The 22,455-nt window shown below is 43.5% G+C and overlaps 1 protein-coding gene across 1 annotated transcript; it reads right to left on the bottom strand.

Annotated features, from left to right (window-relative positions):
- Positions 1-412: 412 nt before the first annotated feature.
- CYP4V2 (cytochrome P450 family 4 subfamily V member 2) lies at positions 413-22,455 on the bottom strand. Its single transcript, XM_081130969.1, has 11 exons — positions 21,724-22,455; positions 16,177-16,289; positions 13,546-13,631; positions 12,600-12,790; positions 12,160-12,229; positions 10,698-10,824; positions 8,563-8,745; positions 4,660-4,762; positions 3,345-3,479; positions 3,073-3,252; positions 413-1,733 (listed from the first exon to the last, which is right to left on the bottom strand). The coding sequence occupies exons 1-11, from the start codon at positions 21,932-21,934 to the stop codon at positions 1,561-1,563; spliced, it is 1,572 nt and encodes a 523-aa protein (XP_080987095.1). The 5' UTR covers positions 21,935-22,455; the 3' UTR covers positions 413-1,560.

Raw genomic sequence — 22,455 nt, 5'->3', positions numbered from 1 at the left:
GTACTTCCTTGACTTTTTCTCAACAACATAGGGACTGATGTGTCTGCACTGGGGCTTTTTGGGAAGTGGGCAGAGCTGTCGACTCTGCCCTGAATGCCCCAGCCTGTAATGCTTGCCAAATGGCTTTGGCTTAGGTACCTCTTCCTCTGATCTCCATTAAAGAATATATATTCTATTCTCTTAATTTGTTGCTTCTACCTGCTATTGTCTTCAGAAAACTAAAGAAACACAATTTGCCCTGGCCAGTGTGGCTCAGTTGGTTGGAGCACTGTCCCCTGCACTGGAAGGTGGAGGGTTCAATTCCAGGTCAGGGCACAGAGGTGAAGCAACTGATCGATGTCTCTCTCTCACATCGATGCTTCCCTCTCTCTCACTCCTTCCCTCTCTCTAAAATCAATAAAAAGAAAAACAATCTCATTAAAGTTATTTATTAAAAGAAGTTTTTTAAAGTCACTGAGCGAGGGAGTAGAGATATTGTCAATGGGATTAAAATCCAGGGAATGTGTGTCAGTGACCAGCTTGACAGGCATATTCTGGAGGACTGAATTTCCTGCAAGTTTAACCTTTAAGTGAGGCAATGCTTAGTTAGTAAATATACAGCCACGGCTTCTCTTTTCCGTAATGATGGAAGAATTCTAGATCTGCTTTCTAATGACACATCCAGTTATAGACCTGAGGTTCCTAAAACAATAGCATATTGTAGAAGTGTATTATGCCTGGAGTTGAGTGTGAGTCTAGACTTCTATTTCCAGCCCTGTCACCCACCAGTATTTCTGTTTGAACAGAAACTTACCTCTCATTTATCTTATCCCATTACTTCTAATGGAAAGGAGTATAACTAGGTAAGGACTAAGGTGCTTCCAGCTCCAAAAGCCATTAATCAACCTTATGGGGCACTGTGCGGGATTGGAGATTAGCAAGAGGAATCTCTCCCCATAACATCTGATGGGTAAAGGTAGTTGTGATGTTATGTAGAACGAAATGAAACGAAGGCCATAAGTACACGGTTAAAAGGAAAACAGGAACAGAACCTATAAGTCAAGTTATAAGTGATGAACTGTCCTTGATAAAATCTGAAAAGTATCACCACAACAATTCTCATAATTGACGCCACTGATACAATTTTTAAAACTTCAGATCAAGTCTAAGTACTTACTCACCCTTTTCAAATTAAATGTATATGGACACATGTATATTTGTATTGCTGAGTTGACAAGAATACCTTGAAAAATTCTAGAACCTCAATTAATTTATATCCTTTGAGTCTGTCAACTGAACCTGAATTGGCCTATGGATCCCTCTGTTGAGAAACTTGTATGTTTATTTGGGTACGGACATCAGTTAACTCTCCTTTTGGGATCAAAACCCGGGGTAAGATAATGGTGGTGATGAAAATATAAAAAACTCTCTTTGGAAGACTTGACCCCAAGGTAACTGAAGACAAGAAAAAATCAGGTCTGGGGGTTAAGAGTATTGAATTAATGATCTACAAATTGTAAATGTGAAACTTCCCTTAAAGAAAGACCTAATTCATGATAAGGGCACAGCCTGACAACAGAGTTATGGTTCATCTGCATTTCTCTTCTTCAACTTGATCCAGATGCCGTTACTTGGACGAAGAATCAGCTCTCCTGCCAGACCAAGATCTTCTCTTTTCTGGTTGGATTCTACCCAAAAATGCCTCAGGATGCAGGAAAGAACAGCCTTTTCTTCCATCATGGCAAACCTTTGACCTTCAAATGAATGTAAATAATAGCACTTTAATTATATCTCAAATGTGAGAAAGAGCAGGGTCTATTAGAGGAAGCTAATATGTTAGATTTTTTTTTTCTCTATTTTTTTTTTCTTTACAACAGGCCCTGGGGGAATCAGTATTACTCGGGATGGTTCCTAAAAATGGAGATTCTTGAGTACCCTTCCCTGCTCCTACCCAGTGCATCTGAATAGCTGTGTAGGCCAGGACTCTGTATTTCTGCAGCACCCCAGACGAATCCTGGGCTCATTGAACTGTGAGAACCACTTCTCTAGAATGCTTTTCTGCTGGGCCTTTAATGTAATTTACTATAGTTACCAGGCCTCATGTCACCAATGTCTGCATTTACATAAACAATGAAATGCCAGAGATACTAAAGCCAAGAGTGTTTACAATGCACAGTGGTGTGCATTCATTTCGTTTAAGTACTTCAGCTGGTCCTACTAAGTATCCTTTGTTTTGGTTTTGAAAAAAGCAATTCTTAAAAGCAGTAAACCCAGGTTAAATGAACTAGTTGTTATAAATAAGCTTTCTACCACAAAAAGTATATTCTACTTCAATCCAAAATCTACGAGATTTTAAAACTCTGCCATGAAACTGATTATGCTTTATGTTGTGGGCTGAATGGTGTTCCCCCAAAATTCATATGCAGAATTCTTAACCCTCAGTACCTCAGAATGTGACTGCATTTGGAGACAAGGCCTTTGAAGAGGTGATTAGATTAAAATGAGGTCATATGGGTGGGTCCTAATCCAATCTGACTGGTGTCTGTATAAAAAGAAGACCTCAAGCCCTGGCCAGGTAGCTCGGTTGGTGTGCTGTCCCAGGCACCAAAAAGTTGAGGGTACAATTTCCAGCTGGGGAGTTTACAGGAGGCAACTGGCAATGTTTCACATCGATGTTTCTCTCTCTCTCCCTCTCTCTCTCTAAAAATCAACAAAAACATATCCTTGGGTGAGCATTGACACACACACACACAGAGGAAAAAACTATGTGGAGACATAGGGAGAAGACCTCCAGCTATAAGCCAAGGAGAGAGGCCTCAGAAGAAACCAGCCCTGCTGACACCTTAATCTTGGACTTCCGGCCTTCAGAACTGTGAGAAAATAAAATTCCATTGTTTAGGCCACCCAGTCTGTGGTACTTTGTTACAGCAGCCCTAGAAAACTGGTATACTTTATGACAGTCAAAGTGCAGAAAAAATAAAACTAGTTTTTTAAAAGACTTGTTTATGAGACACTACGTCTCAAAGAAATTATGGCGAGAAACCCACCACCATGTACGCCTGAAAGGTCAAACCAATTCTGATGGATACAAACCTATACAGTTTCTGGGTCCAGCAGAGAAGGGCACGTATGTGTATGGATGGCGTCCTACGGAATTCTCGGGAAAGAACCGCTCTGGCTTGAATTCCTCCGGATCTGGAAAGTATCTTGGGTCCCTGTGCAGCGCGTAGGGAATGAGGAGTGCCTGAGAGCCTTTCACGATGTTGTAGCCCACTGTCGGGAGGCAGTCGATACACCATGAGAACAGAGCAAGGCGGACACTGAGAAACCCACTCTCCCCACTACTTTAATGAAAGAATTCTTACGAATTTCACAATCTTCATTAATATCACGGGCAATCAAAGGAACAGAAGGAAAAAGACGAAGGGTCTCCTTAATAACACACTCCAGGTATTTTAGTTTCTTCAGGTCTTCTAAGGTAGCAGGATGATCAGACTTCCCTGATTAAAGGAAATACATGAAAGAAATAAAAGAAATATTTGGGCTTGGGGATAAAACATCAAAAAAGAATACATTAATCAGTACACTGAACGTTAAATACCAAATATATCAGGTCCTAATCCCTGGAACCTGTAAATATTACCTTATTTGGGAAAAAGCGCTTTGGGAGATTTTATTAAGTTAAAGATCTTAAAATGGAGAGACGATCGTGGATTATCCAGGTGGGCCACGAATGCCATCCCAAGCGTCGTTAGAGAGAGCAGAGGGAGAGTTAACACGGACCCCCAGAAGGGAAGGTGACGTGACGATGGAGACAGAGATCTGGGGGATGCAGCCACGAGCCAAGGAACGCTGGCAGCCACCAGGAGAAATGGATTCTCCCCTGGGGCTTCCAGAAAGAGCACAGCTCCCTGCCAACACATTGATTTAACTCAGAGATACTGATTTGGGACTTCTGGTGCCCAGAACTATGAGAGAATACATTTCCGTTGTTTCAAGCCACCCCGTTTGTAGAACCTGTGACATCAGCAAAGGAGGCTAACGTATCCCTCATCCTTCCTTCTTGCTTTAAAGATCAACATGAGACCCGGGACAACAGTCAAGGAAACAAAAACCGTGATGGTGAAAACGACAGAGAGAGAAAAGAGCAAGACCGGGACTCTCACGACATCCCTACTGGCTTCAGCCTAGGACTCTTCACCTACAGACTGCTGGTTGCACAAAAGAAATGCATGTCCCATCAGCTCACCCCACATTTTCTCTCACCTGTGGCCCAAAGTAATCCTGCATGACACAACTGTCCTTGATCCCTCTAACTAGTTTCACCTGCCCCTCTCTGCAACAGCACCTTCTTCGTATCACTCGAGCATGAAGCCAAGACTTGCTGGTTTATATATAGCATGTGCTTCAGCTGTGAAGCGGTGAGATCCTCGAAGACAGGAGCATTTATCTAGCATCTAGCCGGCTGCAGTCACACTCCAGACACTCAGCCAATGCCCATAACGACTGGATGAGGCCTTGCAAAGAAGGCTGGCCCTGGAAGGGAACCCATACGGCACCCTTTCTGGTTACTACAGTGTCTTTAGAACAGGTTCTATTGCACATTCATAGCAAGCAAGGATGACATTCGCTTCAGTGACTGGGGACCTACAGGGCAACTAGTGAAGGGGCCACACATACCGAACACTTCGTCCAGTTCATTGTCCAATTTTTTCTGGACTTCTGGATAGGAACCCAGTAGATATAAGGCCCAGTTGATTGCTGCTGCGGTTGTATCATGGCCCTAAAATGTAAGGGGGGAAAAACAGTTTAAAAAGCAGAGTTCTATTGAGAGGGTTGGGGATGCTAACTCTATTGCAAATTGTCTCTGGATTTGACAGCTGTAATATGACCCCGGAACAGAACAAGTTAATTTTGTACAGTATTTTACCTTGGTGAGAAACAAACCCATGACACAATCCCTTTGAAGTGGACGCCTCTGCTTCGAGGGACATTTCAGGGCTACAGAGTCGCATGCCTGGGCTAGGCTGGGCTAGTAAGAGGCGTTCCGAGGGAACCCCGTGCGCTGGGCTGTTTTTAAGGAAATAAAAGTCTGACTTTCCTGAGCCAAGTTGCCAGACCTGTACTTCTCCACTTTCCCCCATTTGTAAGGTTGGTTCTACCTGTTGTTGCTGGACACAGGGGAGCACATGCATGGTTCTGATTGATAGTCTCCATACCAAGAAGTTGATAAATAGCCTTACTTAAACCTTGCTGAGTTTTAGGCAAAACACTACACACTCTGCAGAAACTAACTCAATTATTCTTCACAAAAACTCCATGAAATACTTGATACTGCTATTCACACTTTAGAGACGACAAACTGAGACCCAAAATGACGCTCCGTGACTTTCCCAGGGCCACACAGCCTCACAGGAGGCGGAGGCGGAGGTGAGAACAGGACCCTTGAGCCTCTGAGGACAAAGCAGAGTCCAGCGGCTTCCCCGGGGGAGCAGGGGGGACCCGGGGCAAGGAGGCTCCAGCTCTAATACTGATGCTGACACCCTGGAGGCCTTACTCTGCCCGTTCAGTGTCTGTAAGCATCAGCTCCTATTTCCTATTCTCACCTCACCAGGACATTCCACATGCAAAAATGGCAAGTTCTTCAGAAAAAAAATATATTTGGAAAGTCAAAAATAACATTACAGATCATTTTCTTCCATTTACCGTATGCAACACAAGTGATCAGCGTAACACTTCATCCTCTGGGCAGAAATCTCTGAAGCACTTGTTCTAGCTCCTAAGTTGAATTGTTGAGAATTTTTCTGCAATTTTTAAATATATCTTTATTGATTTCAGAGAGAGTAAAGGAGAGGGAGAGAGAGAGAGAAACATCAATGATGAGAGTCATTGATCGGCTGCCTCCTGCACGCCCGACTGGGGATTGAGCCGCAACCCGGGCATGTGCCCTGACCGGGAATCGAACCCTGATCGCCTGGATCCCAGGTTGACGGCTCAACTGCTGAGCCATGCCTGGCTAGGCTCTGCAATTTTTAAAAATATATTGTTTGCAAGTCTCCGATGTGGGTGTCATTGCATTTTCTCACACTTGCAGTTTCTTTACAGAAATGACTCAACTCCAGATGAAAGCTGGCCCCTGTCACTGCTGTTTACTGGACTCACAGACGGAAGTGCTCTTGCTAAATAATTTTTAGCAGCTTTGCACGAATCTGAGTGGAAGCCTGATCCAACTGTGTAAGAGAAGCTGCCAGACTTCCTGTTTCATTGTGTCTGCGACCCACGGGCAGCAAACACAAAGCACGGAGTCGACAGAAGGGCCTTGGCTGAACTGGGCAGGGGCAAGAGTCTTAACATCTAACGGCCAGAACCGGAGCAGAAGGCAAGGCAGCCCCGGTCTGCACCCACTTACGGAGGAGGACGTGTTATTGTAGTTTTACCTGCTCTGCCTTCTATTTCATAAGACGAAAATGGTTAAAATTTCAAAGACTTAGAGCTGGAAGGAACAGATTGTTAGTCAGGTTGTGTTTGTGAAAGTGAGAGGCTACTGGCGGCAGATGGATGTGTGTATGAGTGCATGCATGTGCATGTGTGAGTGTGTGTCAGTGCACGCATGAGTGTGTGTGCCATGTGTGGGAGCAGGGTCCACTTCCACATCAGATAATAGACAGTATCTGTTGCACAGGAGTCTGCCAGACACCATTCCTGGTGCACATTAGAAGCCATTCATCTGCTCCTCCTAACTGTTCTGTGAGGCCCAGGCTACAGCAGTGAGGACACAGAAGCCCAGAAAGGGAGAGGAGGTGTCCGAGGTCACACCTCTAGTACAAGTTAGAGCCGGGATTCGGGCCCGGAGCCCATGCTTAACACCTCTGCACTTTTTAGCTAATTACAGGTCCATTTTCTGCATAATGTTTCTTTTCAGTAAAGTGCTCTACTTAAAAAGGAAGTTCAATACCACTGATACAGACATCTCTCCATTTTACACATAGGGAGCTGTGACAGAGACCTGCAGTGACCGGACCTGTCTCCTATGGCCACTCAGCACAGACCCGGGGAATCAGGTTTGCGGACCCTGCACCCCGCCTGCTTCCTGCTGCAGGGCGGGAGCCGCCCTCCCCGGGAGCACTGAGCCCAGGCCGAAGGCAGAGCGAGGGCACTGCAGGCGGTGTGCCATGGCCATCCAGGGCTACTGATGCCCCCCCCCCACTTCCCGGACATTCCACACCGCGTCTATTAACACCATTCCTTTATCTTTGTTTGGTAAGGCACATGTTGAGAGATTTGCTCTTCATAATATTTAATATAGTTAGAATTACCTTTGCAAACAATTCATCTTTTTCTTTTCATGGGAAGACCAGACATCCCTTTAGAACCACAGCCTGGCTGAACTCTCTACTGGAGGGCTTCTGCTATCTTAGGGCAGCTCACAGCGGAGCTAAGCGCTCAAGTCTAGAACTTCGAAAGGAGGGAGTGAATGGCCATACAAAAAAAGGAAATGAAATCTTCCCTCTTGCGACAGCGTGGATGAACCTGGAGGACATTGTGCGAAATGAAATAAGCCGGACAGAGAAAGACAAATACCATATGACTTCACTCACATGTGGAATTTAAAGAGCAAAATAAATGAGCAAACAAAATAGAAACAGACCCCTGGACAGAGAGTGGACTGATGTGTTGACAGGCGAAAGGGCAGCAGGGGACTGGGTGGAAAAGGGGGAGGGGTTAGTAAGTATGAAACGGTAGTTACAGAACAGTCACAGGGCTGTAAGTTACAGCATAGGGACTACAGTCGCTAATATCATGACAACTGTGTGCGGGGCCGGGTGGGTACTTGAACTATAGGGGCGGCCACTCCGTAAAGTATCTGATTGTCCAACCACTATGCTGTACACCTGAAACTCACACAGAATAACACGGAATGTGAACTGTAATTGAAAAATAAAAGGAGAAACAGACTTGCGGGGTTTGGAGATTAAAAGGAAGCAGGAAACAGGAAGCAATATAGAGAACCGAGAGCAATTTCTGGTTGCTCTTCTGCTTGGAAAAGTCTGATGAGCCTTAGATTTCCTTGCGAGAAACATGTTTCTACCACTGCAGCCACCACGAGTCAAAAGCTTTTTCTGAAGAAGAAGGTTGGTCTGGTACTTAATCAGGGTCTTATATTTTGTAATTTCCGATTATAATATATGTAATAATTATAACTCTCCCTCAGTTACAGCAAGCCACTTTAAAATGTGGGTAGGCTTTTAAAAATGCTAAAAACATTTTTAAAGAATTTCTATGAATTGTTTATTTTTAAAAATTAAAAAAAAAATTCAAGAACAGAGAATCCCTTATACCAAGAATCCCAACATATTCTAAAAGGCGGCTACAGATAATTCTTGCTATTCCGTGTTATTTCCAAGTTTACTGTTAAATACTTGAACATGTCTAAGTATTAGCGTTTGCTCTTTATTTGTCCTTAGTATTTTAAACTCCAAAGTTTTTTAAAAACCAGGAACAGCCCCCGCTTTTTGTTATGTAACAGGAACTGTCATTTGTTTAATGAAAGCTGAAACTAACATGAGAACACAAAATAAATACCTCAAACATGAAAGTGTCCACTTCTTCTCGAATATCTTTGGGGCTTAGCCGGTTCCCTTCATCATCAGTCACATTTAAAAGCAAGTCGAGAAAAGCCTTGCGTTTTCTGTCGGGGACTGTCGTGCCCCTGCCGTCACTTTTACCTTCTTCATCTCTCATTTCATTGGCTCGTTCGGTGATGACCTGAGTGATTTAAATAATCACATGCTTTTGTTTGAAATTTTGTATGACCTAATTATACATTTTCCTATGAAAATATACTACCTTCTTTAACAAATTTTTTTTCTAAACCTTTCCTGTTCTTTCTAACTCAACAATAACTTAGGCTTTTGTGAAAATACAGTAAAGCTTTCTGTTAACATTTTTAGGGCATTATTTGATAAGACTTTTAAAAACAAATTTAATGTCAGACAAATACATAATTTCCAAGGGCTATTTTTGCAGCCTTTCCAACATGGGAATACGGTAGTAACCACTAAATAGGGCCCTGGGGACTGGAATGAGCTCAGGAGAAAACATTTGGGCGCTGGAGAGAACACAATGGTTATATAATAGACTAATTATAGATCACTCTACATGTTGCTTTGGAGAAAAGAATCTCCCTGGACGCTTGCTGCTCCCTCTGCCTAGAATGCCCTTGCCTCAGACACCAGCATGACTATCTTACTCCCTCCTTTTAGGTCTCTGTTGGCCATTGTCACACTATCAGAAAGACCTTCTCTGGTCACTGCTAGTCTAGTCCCGAGCACTCACTATCTTTCTAAGCCTACTTTATTTTTTTCCATTGCACTAACCACCTGACATTATATCTGCTAGTTAGTGTCTTTCTCCTCCAACTTCAATGTAGCAGCAAATTTGTCTTTATTTATTGATATATTTCCAACCTTTAGAACACCGCTTGGTATTTTAATAATATTCATTAGATATTTGTTGAATGAATAGAAGAATTAAAGCCCATACGCTTAATTTGGTTACACATTTCACCTTTCTTCTTTCAGGCAATTGTACAAACCTGCTACTACGTGGTTTGAATGAACAGCTCCCAAGTTCTCTGAGGACAAGCACCATGTCTTCTTTTACTCTTGGTGGAACCGTTCCCTAGTGCCTAGGGCTCAGTATGCAATTTTCAATAGTATAAAATGAATACTATTGTCCACCCAATTTGTAATTCATTCATTATTGATACTGATGTTAATGCATGAAATTTGAAGACAAGTGTAATTATACCCATAAAATACAAGCTGTTCAGCGTTCGCCTATTGCCAGGTGATTACGCTCTACTCCACTTCAGGCAACTCACTCGAACATCTCACTCATCTAACATCTAGAGGCTCGGTAACCATTTGGTCTGCTGGCGGTAGGCAGTACCTCACTGTCAGGAAGCAATGCCAATGTATTTTAAACCAAAATTTACAGCAAAGAGTAAATATAATTACTTAGGCACTTTTATCAGTACATTTAAATTATAATTTAATGTATGTTTTCATTTAAATGTTGCCTTTTCATAAACATTTTTAACACAAAGACTGACATCCTCTATCCAGGACATTACTATCTCCTTGTCATTAAAAATTAAACATTAATATCTAGTTCATTTTCATCTTTTCCAAGTTAAGATACTGTTATAAATGCCCTATGCCTTTGAAAACCCCTGCCTAATCCAAACATTTCCCAGAAGCCTTTTATAACATGGATCATTGTGTCTTTACTCTTTTAACATAGCACCTGTTTAATAAAAAATCGTAGCTCATATCACATTTTGTAATTATTTATTTATGGACAACCTCCCCCCGTAGGGAACATTAACTGCTATATTTCTAAAACTTGGTACAGTATTGGACACTTAGTAAGTGCTTAATTAATATTTGGTGAATAACTAATTTAAAGGTAATCATGCCACCTGCTTTTCCCCCCATTGTTATTCAAATTTTATTTTATGAGACACCGGCCCCTTGGTCCTACACTGAGTATGTTAACAAAACACAGAGATCATACACTTATAAAAGTTTTAGAAAGTGATAGTGGGATGATTACACAATGTTGTTAAGGCCCTTAATGCCACTTAAAACAGCTATAATTATAAATTTTGTTATGTATGTTTGACCACAATAAATAAATAAAAATCGAGGACTTACCTTGTTGGTAAAATTATGTAAGATCTGTAGGGTCCTTTTGTGCTCCCTTCCTTCTTTAAGCATGGCGTACAAAAGGTTAGGCCAGAGCCAAAACGTCTTCATTCTTCTATGCACCACATCGCTCATCCTTACAAACAGGACACACATGTATCAGCTGATATACATCAAAAACGTGTATTGCTCGAGGTCTCAATGAGGGTCAAGTGTGGCAATGATGATGATTCACCTTAGAGGCTACTAAGAGCTCCATGGTTTAGGCTCGACAATGAAGACATGGGCTACTACACTTCCAAGGAAGTGTAAAAATGGAATGGATCTTTAGGAATGAAGACTCCATCACAAAGCATCCTTACTAGAGGGCCATCTGATCTCTGCTGCTGTTTCTCCAGGAAGAGTTCCGGACCTCCCCAGGCTGCCTGCAGCTCTTGCACCGCAGGCCGGGTCAAAATCTGCCTGTTTAATGTCCACTCATGGGCTTGACCATCCTCTGGAGCGACAGGAACAACTGGCTGTCCTCCTCTACAGAAAAGTGCTCATTGAAGACCCATCTGCCGCAGCACTGTCCCGAGTCCCTCCCTCAGCATTTCCAGCGATGGGGCAGAAAGGCCTGGACGCGATCTCCTTCCCTGAGACTGGCTTAGAGGCCAATTCCGCAGAAGGCCTTTCCCGGTCACTCAACCTGTGGGCCCTATTGCTGTTTTCTTCTAGAGTATCAACTTTACTTTTTCTTTCGAAGCAATTATTATAATTTACAAGTTTATATTTATTTGTTTCGATGCTTATCCCCCTGTTATTCTGTTCTCTGGGCCACTGTAAAACTAGTCAGTACCTTGTGCAATGAATGGCAGGGTATATGTGCTAAATAAATACTTGTTAAAATGAAGTGAAACGAGCAGTGGGCTTAACGATACAATACATCAAGTCAAACCCTGGCCCTGCCTTTTAGTAGCTGGATAACCTCAAGCAATTTTTTAAAAGTAAAAATGATTACTTCATTTAAAAAATAATACATACTCAGTGCAGAAAATATGGGGGAAAAGAATAACAACAACAACAACAAAAAATAAGAAAAGCACATAAAGTAAAACAATAATCATAGCTAACATTCTGGTATAGTATCTAAAAGGGTTTTTTTCAATGAATAATTTTTTTATACCTAGAGGTCGCCATGCTAAAAAAATTGCTTTTATCTTTCTTTTATCACTAAGCATCATAATGTAATCTCTCAATATATTATAAAATAATCATTTGAAATTATTACATAATCTGGTGTGCCATAATTTATACAATGTTTCCTTTACCGTTAAAATACATGCCTAAATGATCAGGTTGATTTTTAGTGTAATGTTTCATTTTGAAACAATGAAAAAAGATACAACACAGACCAAAAAAATTATTAGCGACATTTTCTAAAGCCCGAATCAATAACAATTTTAAAAATAATTACAAGGACTCCATTTACCTATAAACTGCACGGACATACTCGGAATCATCATTAGTCTGAGCATCAATACTCTTGCCCATAGCTGTTTCTGCAAAATACAAGCGAGAAGCAACCATTCACTTCATGCACATGCCTTGTGTTTATTTTCCAATGGCAAACACTTGAAAAAAGACATAAACTCTTCTACATTTTGGAACTGTTCCTTTCCCCTCTTCACTCTTGTACCTTTGTTTCTCCTGCCCCTGTTCCTGCTCTTCCCTTTGACCTTCCTGGCACACGGCTCAAGGCCTCAGCAGTGGCCGCTACTGCTCAGGATGCCAATTCGGCAGTAGGCCCGCCCCCGAAGAAGCCAATATCCATTCCGATCCCTTCATTTGCCTTCCCAGCCAAATGTTACTTCCTATTTGGGCCATTTTATGTTTACACCATAGCTCTGGAAACAAATCAATCAGACTTACCACAGATTATATCTAAGGCACAAAGAGTGATGTAAAAGAAGCAGTTAAATGCTTCTCCGTTGACATGTTTTTCAAGCTTATGAACCAATATATTTGCTTGCTCATTCATGATATCTAAGAAATTTTCCAGAATTGTAAAATGGAAGGTGGGTGTTAACATTCTCCTCCTGGAGCGCCATTTGTTTCCAGTACTAGAAATACAACACATGGTTACAAATAGGAGAAAAAGCGGCAGTCAAAGCAAATAAAGTAGTCAAGACAAAATTCTTCTGAAACAGCTTAATCTACAGATTCTCAAATACTCTGTTCAGAATGACAAGGGCAGATTCATAGACAGTTACAGAATGGGCATATTTTAGATATCCTTCTATATTACTAATATTTAAAGGAGCATTCATAAAAATTGAAAAATTTAAGAAGTTTTCTAAATTCCTAAGTTCTGAGTTTCCAAAAATTAGAATTTTTCCCCCTCTATTAAGCTTTAACCCTCTGAAGATCAATGAGCTCCATGAGTCTACTTGGATCTCTATCATCTTTGAATTCTCCAAAGTCCCCACCAAGGTCCTGCCTTCTCTTTCTCAGTTGCTGGAGTCCTATTTCTGGATGGCAGCTCAAGGATTGAGGTTCCTGTGCTCCATTTACCTCTCTGAGGATGACTGCCTTTTTCCTTGAATTTTCAAGATTTCCCTGATCAAAACTCCCTGTGATTTACATCAGGACTTTCTAACTTTTCTTGGAACACTGGCGATCATCATTGTTGAAACCTTGGCTGGAGATTACTATACACCCTGGATTCCTGTCTGTCAAAGGCTCACTATCACCCACCCTTTCCTTCTAGCTTCTCCCCACTACCTGACAGCACATTCTTGCTATAGGAAAACTGCCTCCTGTCAATGCCGGACATAAGTTACACACAAGACAGCTTTTCAGATTTCCACTGACATACCTTGTAAGAAGTCCCAGGCCAAGCCATGGTTCTAGGAACGTGTACAGATAGGATTTATCAAGTTGCTTTGAACTAGATAAAATTGCCTTAGGAAGAGAGAAAAGAAGAATTGAGAGATAGAGATATGAAAACAATCTTAATTATAAGAATACTTGGCTAGAACACAACTAAATTCTAAAGCATCATTTCATATAAACAATTACTTCTCTGTGATTCATTTTCATTCCTGTGACTCACAGAAATCCAATTAGAGTTTTGAGCATATAACTGTCACGCAGTCTTGGAGACTAGATGGAGATGACAGGAAGGAAAATGTCTAAGATGCTTCTCTGGTTCCTGCCATGAATGAGGAACCAAGTGGAGTCATTTATGGAGGGTGGGAGTGAGGGAAGAGGCAGGTGAATCTAAGGATGACCACGTCGAAGGAGATGGAAATCACAAATTCATTCTCAGGCATGTTGCTTTGGAAGCATTCAAGTGGCCACAGTCTGAGAGCAGGTCTGAAGTTCAGGATTAAGGCTATACTAAGGGAACACATGTGAGTGTCTCCAGGGTATAGATACCATTGGGAACCATGGGCATAACTGGGTCACCTGGAGTCAAAGTGAAACAGAAGGAATGAGCTTATAGGACTCAGCGCAAAGTGGTTCCCAGGCTTCCGGCTGCAGTTCCCTACTCTGGACAGACCTCTATCCGCAAAGACCAAGGCCACTAACACTAAGTCAGCAGTGGCTGAGATCCTGTGTGTGGCCCTCTCACTATTTCCTCTGAACCAGTAGCTTCTCCGGTGTGGTACCAGAGACACACTAACAGTTTTCCCACAATAACTAAGAAAGAAATATCCCAGGTCAATTCCCTAGGAAATTCTGCTTTTAATTTTGTTCCATGAAGAGACGGTCTGTTGGATTTGGTAATAGTGGTGGTTAGGGAGGAGGCCCTGGTTACTCTGGAGGAGGCAGAGGCTGTGGAAGTGGGGGACAGGGTTATGGAAGCCAGGGCAGCGGTGACAGCTATAACAACGGAGTAGGCGGAGGCGGCTTTCGCTGTGGTGGTGGAAGCAATTTTGGAGGTGGCGGAAGATACAATGACTTTGGCAATGACAAATTTTGGACCTATGAAAGGAGGAAACTTTGGAGGCAGAAGCTCTGGCCCCTCCCTAGGTGGTGGAGGTCAATACTTTGCCAAACCACGAAACCAAGGTGGCTCTGGCAGTTCCAGCAGCAGCAGTAGCTATGGCTGTGGCAGGAGGTTTGAATTACTGCCAGGAAACCAAGCTTAGCAGGAGAGGAGAGCCAGGGAAGTGACAGGGAAGCTGCAGGTTACAAGAGATGTGTGAACTCGGCCAAGCACAGCGGTGGCAGGGCCTCGCTGCTATAAAGAAGACATGTTTTACACAACACTCATGTGAAGGGGCAAAAAAACTCGAGGACTGTATCTGTGACTAATTGTATAATAGGTTATTTTAGTTTCTGTTCTGTGGAAGGTGGAAAGCATTCCAACAAAGTGTTTTAATGTAGATTTTTTTTTTTTTTTTTGCACCCAGGCTGTTGATTGCTAAATGTGATAGTCTGATCATGAGGCTGAATAGGTGTGTCTTTTTTTAAATGTTCTGTGTAAAGTTAGTCTGCTCTGAAGCCATCTTGGTAAATTACCCCAACAGGGTGAAGTTAGAATTCCTTCAGAGTGATGCCAGGTTCCATTTGAAATGTATTTACAACCTGCTTAGGCACAGAACTCATTGTCTTCAGAAACCCTGGTGTAGTTGAATTGACGGTTTCTGTGTTGTGGCCTGGAGTTCACCATTAAAAGGGTCACCTAAGCACAGTCAGGGAGTTTATTTGGTTATTAATGATTGTTGGCACATCCTATGCAATATATCTAAATTGAGTTATGGCACCAGATAAAATTATAGATGGGTATGAAGCTTGTGTATCATCCATTATCATGTGTAATCAATAAACGATTTAATATCCTCTTGAAAAAAAGAAAAGAAAAAGGGAAGGTCCATTTATCCCATTTTTACTCCCTGAACCAAATCCTTCATCATCAAACCACAAGACAATTTCCCCAATGTCACCATAATAAGTGAAAGGTAAACAAGTTTTTTGAGGAGTAATTTCAATAGGAGTAATTTCAATGGATTAACAATATCAGCCCTATCAATATCAGATTAGTAGTCTCTTTTAGGAAAATTAACTTGGAATAATAAAAGTATAATGGATATAATATGAGACTCTGAGCATATTGAGGGAAACACTCACATTTTTATTAGTCTTATATTTTTGGAACTTTAAAACAGTGCCTGGCAGATAATGTGAGCTCACCTTATGGAATAATTTATTTATGGTTCTATTAAACTATATCCTTCTGCAGACTTTCCAAAAAAGGAAGACAAACATGTTTCTTGGTAACAAATGCGTATAGACATGTAGAGGCTGCTCCTTTTCCCAGAATTCAGGCTTATCTCTGGAAAGCATTAAATGGCACCTACGCAGCCTAGGATATTTAATGGAATGCTCAGTGTGTTGAATTCTATTAAACATAAGGACACAGTCACTATATGTGTTCTGATGAGACCCTCACAGCATCAGATATGCACTGGAACCCTGGTGATTTTCACCACAGACTCACCTCCACAACTTCTGCTTTGAACATGGCGATGACTGGCAAGGGGCCCAGCCACAGTTTTATCATCGGCAGGTGTCTGAATTCAACCGTGTAAGAAATTACTTGCTGGAAAAAACCTAGGAGAAAATATTTCATTTTAAATAAGTTCCTTACTGTATCATTTTGGGTTTTTTTACTGTTTTACTTTGGGCAACTCACTCAGTACCCCCCAGGTCTTTCACATCTTGAAGGGAAACCACACAGTTCTCATTAAATGATTAGTGAATGAATTAGGCTAATTCAGTGATGAACGATGTAACAGATATGCAAAATCTGGTTAGCTGTGAAATGCCAAACCCTGCAGATGTTTGTGCTGAGCCCTGTCACAGGCCTTTCCCAAGAACACGGAGGCTGTTCAATTCCTCCACACTTGCTGCAAGCTACCCTTCCATAGGAAGGGAAACCTGCCCTGACTCTCCAGCCCCGGTAGGTAGATGCTTCCCTTCCACTCTCTCGAAACAGTATTGAAGTTCCTAAAAAAAATGATAATAGAGCTACCATATGATCCAGCAATTCCTCTTCTGGGTATTTATCTGAAGAACATGGCAATACTGATTCAAAAAGACTTATGCACCCCAATGCTCACTGCAGGGTTATTTACAATAGGGAGAATAGGGAAGCAACCTTAGGTGTCCACCAACGAAGGAATGGATAAAGAAGAGGTGATATATATAGTGGAATCCTGCTCAGCCATAAAAAAGATAGAATATTGTCATTTGTGATAACATGGATAGAGCTTAAGTGTACGATGTTAAATGAAATAAGTCAGACAGACAAAGACAAAAACAGTCTGATTCCACTCATATGTGAAACATAAAACAAAAGAGTAACAAGTGAACAAACATAACAAAACAAAAACAAACTCACAGATACGGACAACAAATGGTGACAGATGGAAACTAGACTTTTGGCCGTAAGCACGCAACAGAGTCTAAAGATACCAAATTATACTGTGGTACACCTGAAATGTATAGGTTATTAACCAATGTTATCTCAAAAAAATAATTAAAAATAAATTCTTCTGTTTTACTAACCCTTCAACTCCTCACACGTCTAGGGGCCTTCACAGTAAATCTCTTCTCTTTGTGGGAAACTCTTATTCCTACTGCATTTCGTCCAATAACACTTTTCCTCAAAGGTCATCTTAAATGTGATTTTGCTGAAAAATCTTCTCTGGCACTCTGAACAAGATTTCTGATACTGTAACTTCCCAGGCTGGCTCCCTGTCCTTGTATGGGCACCCAGGTCTCAGTATTTCTAAATACTGTTTTACAATAAAATAAACCAACTGTCCTTGGAGAAGGCATTGATTTCAGGGCCGAGGCAGAGAAAAACACAAGAAGAGTGGAATATATTGTGGAAAATAAGGAATTGCTCAAAAAATGATGGGGTCATGTTGAAACATCAAGGAGCCAACCTGAAAAAGCTCCTCAGACCCCAAACTGAAACAATTAGAGCTACAGAATAAATAGTGACCGTACTGGATTGGACCACCCGCATTCCGCAGGCGGGGAATGTGCACCTCCGGAGGGCCAGGTCCCTATGCTCAAGGAATTTATAATCATAGGAGATGGTCACTTTTGTAACTGCTCACAGTATCAGGTCAAATGAAATGGGTGTCTGAGGAGCTATCGGTTTTCATTGAGAGGACTGGAGAAATTCCATGAAGGAGATGCCATTGGAGCATAAAAGTATGAATTGGCTTTTTATGCGAAAACGGGAATTTAGGGTGAGGGGTGAGAGTGTAAACTGAGCAGCAGAAATAGCAGAGCAGATACACGGAGGTCTGAGGACTCCCTGTAGGTTTAGCCAAAGCACAGGATGGGAATGGTGGCATTGGGAGATGAGCCTGGAGTACTGGAAGGCTATGGAAGCTGGTTTTTCTTCTATAGGTTCTAGGCAATAACAGAGTTCCTGATGAGAACCAGCACGACTGGAGTTGTATTTTAGGACAATAACACTGAGGTGTGTGAGATCTGTGAATAACCTGGTTATCCTGGGACCACAGGAAGTTTCTGGGGGTGGAAAAAAGACTGGGATTCAATGCAGCCAGGGTTAGGGGCCCTGGTCTTGCTTTATGGCTGGTCCTTGTGTTGGGTGTGGGGAAACAGTGACCATTAATCCCATCAACATTGAAGAGTCCTCATTGCTTCTGGGGAGTCAACACTTTCTGTGCTGAAATCCCTGAGGCCTCAGTCTGGGGAATGCAGCCTGGCATTCAGAGAGGTCAAACAAAGGCAAAACTTTCAGGCAGGGAATACTATACTGGTGAGTGCCATCTGGAAAGAAACACAGTGACTAAAGGATTGGGGCACAGGGTCCAGACCTCAGAGAAAAGACCTGGCAAGGGTGAGGCAGAGCCCAGGTCAAACGGGGTGAGGTCCAGGGAGGACTGGAGTGCTGGACGGGGAGCTGACTGCAGGTTAGGAAACGAGGCAGAGGTCTCATCGGACTGCTAGCAAAACCCAGGTAGGGGAGGGTAAGGAGAGTGGGCTGCCAGGAGCATGTGGGTACCCAGGGCCGCTTCTGGGCAAAGGGGATGCCCAGCTGACAGCAGCAGGCCTAATCCCAACCGCGCTGCAAGGCTGCTAATGTGGACGGCACTTGAGATTTTGACAGAGCTGTTTTAACACGGGACAAGTGGACACGGCCTGAAAAGCAAACCATTAAACTTTTCAGCTCCTTTTCAATGCCAGTAAATGTCCACATACTCAGCTGATCAGTGCTCCTTCTCCATCCCTAAGCTTCACCCATCCCTGGGCTTCAGGACAAGCTGCTCAAAGTGCAGCAGGAAGGAGGCCAAGGCGTGGGGATGTCCACTGCCTATGATATTGAACAAACAGTAACAATTTTTTAAGGCATTTGTATATCTCGGTACATCAAAACCTAATAATGACTCTCCTAAAATAGCTAACATTCATTATGTCATATCTGTTTGCTGTGGCAGGTAATTACACATGGGACTAGTGCTAAGGGTTTTGGCACCTTGCGTCTTCTCCGCCTCGCCACAGTTAGATGAGATGCACTCTCACAGCAGTCACTGAACAGCTGGAGACCTCGTGCACAGTGAAGGAAGTTGCACAATATCACAGCCCTGGTAAGTGTAGGATCTGTCTTTGCACCCGAGGCACCCACTTAGCCATTACATCACACCGCTTCAAAATGACTTCCAGTCAAAACATTTGGCTAAATTGCTGAGAAAAGAGCTAGGCCAGATCAACAGTGTAAAAATATATGTAGCATGACCATAAACGGACTGCCTTGGCCTGGTCTGAGAGGGGAGACAGGGAAATCAAAATCCATGGTTGGAAGGTATTAGGTCAGTCCAATAGCAGGGAGCAGCTCGGGAAGACAGGTGTTGACAAAAAAGGACTGGAAAAGCAAGAGGTTAGGGTTCAAGAGCCTAGCTGGAAGTCAACTGCAGCACTTCAGGTGAGATTCCTGACGCCAGAATGTGGATGGTAACCACAAAATGAAAGGCACAGCCTCTTGTGTAAGAGACAAGGGCACTGAGAACAGGGAGTGTATCTGAAAATGTCCTGATATTCCCAATTTTGCTGAGTTCAGTGCTGAGCACAAAGGAGGGCCTCAAATAAATGCATGATTGACAGTTAAAGAACTTACTCTAACCAAGGTCTAGACAGTGATCTAGAAAATGCATGCATTACATTTTATCCTTAAAGTAACTGCAATATAGTCACTTTTACAAGTAAAGGGTAACACACTCTAACTCAGAGAGTTTTAAACAACTTGTCAAACTCAAACAATTTGGTTGCAAAGCTGGAAACTGAGCTACGGTTTGTCTCATGTTGATGGATTAAAAAGTTCCCTTGAGCAAGACAATGTGTTTCCATTCTCTTCACTTGGGAAATAACTATAATAAGAATTACTTTAAATAAGCCAACAACTCACAGTGTGTTTGGAAATGAGGCTTAGTCACTAGAGATTTCAATTCTTAGAAAAATTCCCCCAAAAGAGTTATGATGAGATTTCTTAAGTACATTGTTTCTTATTGGGGAGAGGATGTCTATATTTCCATACAATTATATTTTTAATACTATAAGGCCTTGGGGTAGAAGGGAGGATTAGCTCTGCTTTTGGTATTAGCCATGGTGATTTTTTACAAATGTGGTTTTCATATATGTAAATGAGTTGCATCACTTGTAACATTAGGCACACTTATGTTTTGTTGGTGAAAAGTGTACTTGGATTTCCTCTGCCAGAAACATTTTCGGTATTTTGGTAAGGTGAAATGACAGCATTCTTTTTATTGGGAGAAAGTGACATGGAAAAGAGAATCCTTCAAGCTTTGGAGCTGATGTTCAGTCTGTAAAACTTCTACAATTCATCTGAGGGGGAACTGGGTTCTAGTTCTGGGCTCATTTTAAAATATGTCATCTGGGGCAAATCTTTTCAGTTCTGGGTATCTCAACTTATACACCCACGAAGATGATGTGCTCAGATCTAATTCACCCTCCTGGGGGATTCAAACATCAGGTACTTTTAAGAGCTTTCTAACTTAGTGATTCCCCACCCCCACCCCCACCCCACCCCCCGCATCAGCAAAACATTAACATAAAGCTGCCTCTTCAGAAGATGACTTCGATAAAAAACACAACGCGCTCTTTAATAAGGAAGACTTTTGAAACTTGCTGTATGAACTCTGGGGAAGGCCCTGCCAGCACAATTTATTGTCATTATGTAACCTCCTTAGAAGTGCTGAAACATGAAGGCCAAGAGGGAATGAAAGCTGTGACCAAGCCTTGTGGTTTCTGGAGGGAGAGGGATCTCAAATGAATTTTCTAGTCTCTTATTTTTCAGATACATATATGATTGATAGATGATGATATAGATGATAGATAGATAGATGATAGATAGATGATAGATGATAGATAGATAGATGATAGATACATAGATAGATAGATGATAGATAGATATAGATAGATAGATGATAGATAGATAGATAGATAGATAGATAGATAGATAGATAGATAGATAGATGATAGATAGATAGATGATAGATAGATAGATAGATAGATAGATAGATAGATAGATAGATGATAGATAGATACACAGACACACAGACACACAGATAGATACAGAGATAGATGATAGATGGGTGATAGGAGACAGACTAAGTTTTAAGGTGTGTCTGCCTTCAGGACTTTAAAGGAAAGACAGGCCGTGCTCTGAGGCGGCAGCAGCCAGGCGCTGGGGAAAGGAGAGAAAGGGCAGGGCAGGAGCTTAGAAGCCCTGCGCTCGGCGCTGCACGTAAAGGAAAAGTTCGTAAGGAACCGGCGGGGGGGGGGGGGCACCCGCGGCTGTTTCGGGCGTCCCAGGGAGGGCTGGACAGACCCGGGAGCCCACGATGCCCGCCGAGCAGCCCGCCCTCCGCGCCCCGCGTCGCACCCCGATGGGCAGCGGGAGGGCGGTGCGGCCCCGGGGCTCGGGCTCCCCGCCAGGCGGGCGCGGGGGCGCGGAGCCCACGGGCCCCCGCGCGCGGTCCCTTACCTTCCGCGTCCCGCTTCAGGATCAGCGTGTGTCCCACGAAGGGGTAGGCGCCCGCGACGCTGGGGATCGGCCTCAAGTTCAGCCATTTGTGCGCGTAGCTCGCCAGCATCTGCACGAGGCTCAGGATGACGGTGGCGCCCGCCAGGGAGACGGCGCTCAGCGCGCCCCAGAGCAGTAGCTTCTGCGCGAGGTGCACCAGCCACGCCGCCATCCTCGCGCCGGCGGGCGGCTTCCTGCGGGGACCGGGACCGGGACCGGGACCGGGACCGGGGACCGCGGGGCCGAGCGCTCGCGGCCGGGGCGTGGTCCGGGCGCCGGAGTTTAAGCGCCGGGATCCTGGGAGGAGCCCCGAACTCCCGGGAGGCGGGCGCGGGGGGCGGCGGGGACGCGCTTCCCAGCGGGGAGAGGTGGCGCCGGGCCAGGCCGCGCCCTCCTCCCCCGGCGACCGGAGGCCGGGACTTCCCGCTGCGGGGCGGCCCTGACCCTCGGGACGCGGCTGGACCCACCCAGGCTCCAGGAAAGCCCCGCCCGGATGGTGATCGTGCGGGGCGCACGCCTACGTTACATAACGCACCGGGGCCGCTGTGTTTGGTTCGAGCAGAAACCCAAGGCCCCGAAAGCAGTGGGCAGGCGGAGTGCGCGAAAGTAAAGGAGGCGCTGGCGTGCGGCGGGAGGGGGCTGGAGGTGACATTTGGGGCGACCTTGTGGTGGAGAGGCGCGCCGGGCCCGGCC

The sequence above is a fragment of the Miniopterus schreibersii genome (genome assembly GCF_964146895.1).
Source record: "Miniopterus schreibersii genome assembly, chromosome: 2".
NCBI classification, from domain to species: domain Eukaryota; kingdom Metazoa; phylum Chordata; class Mammalia; order Chiroptera; family Miniopteridae; genus Miniopterus; species Miniopterus schreibersii.
This window is presented reverse-complemented; position numbering and strand designations above follow the sequence as displayed.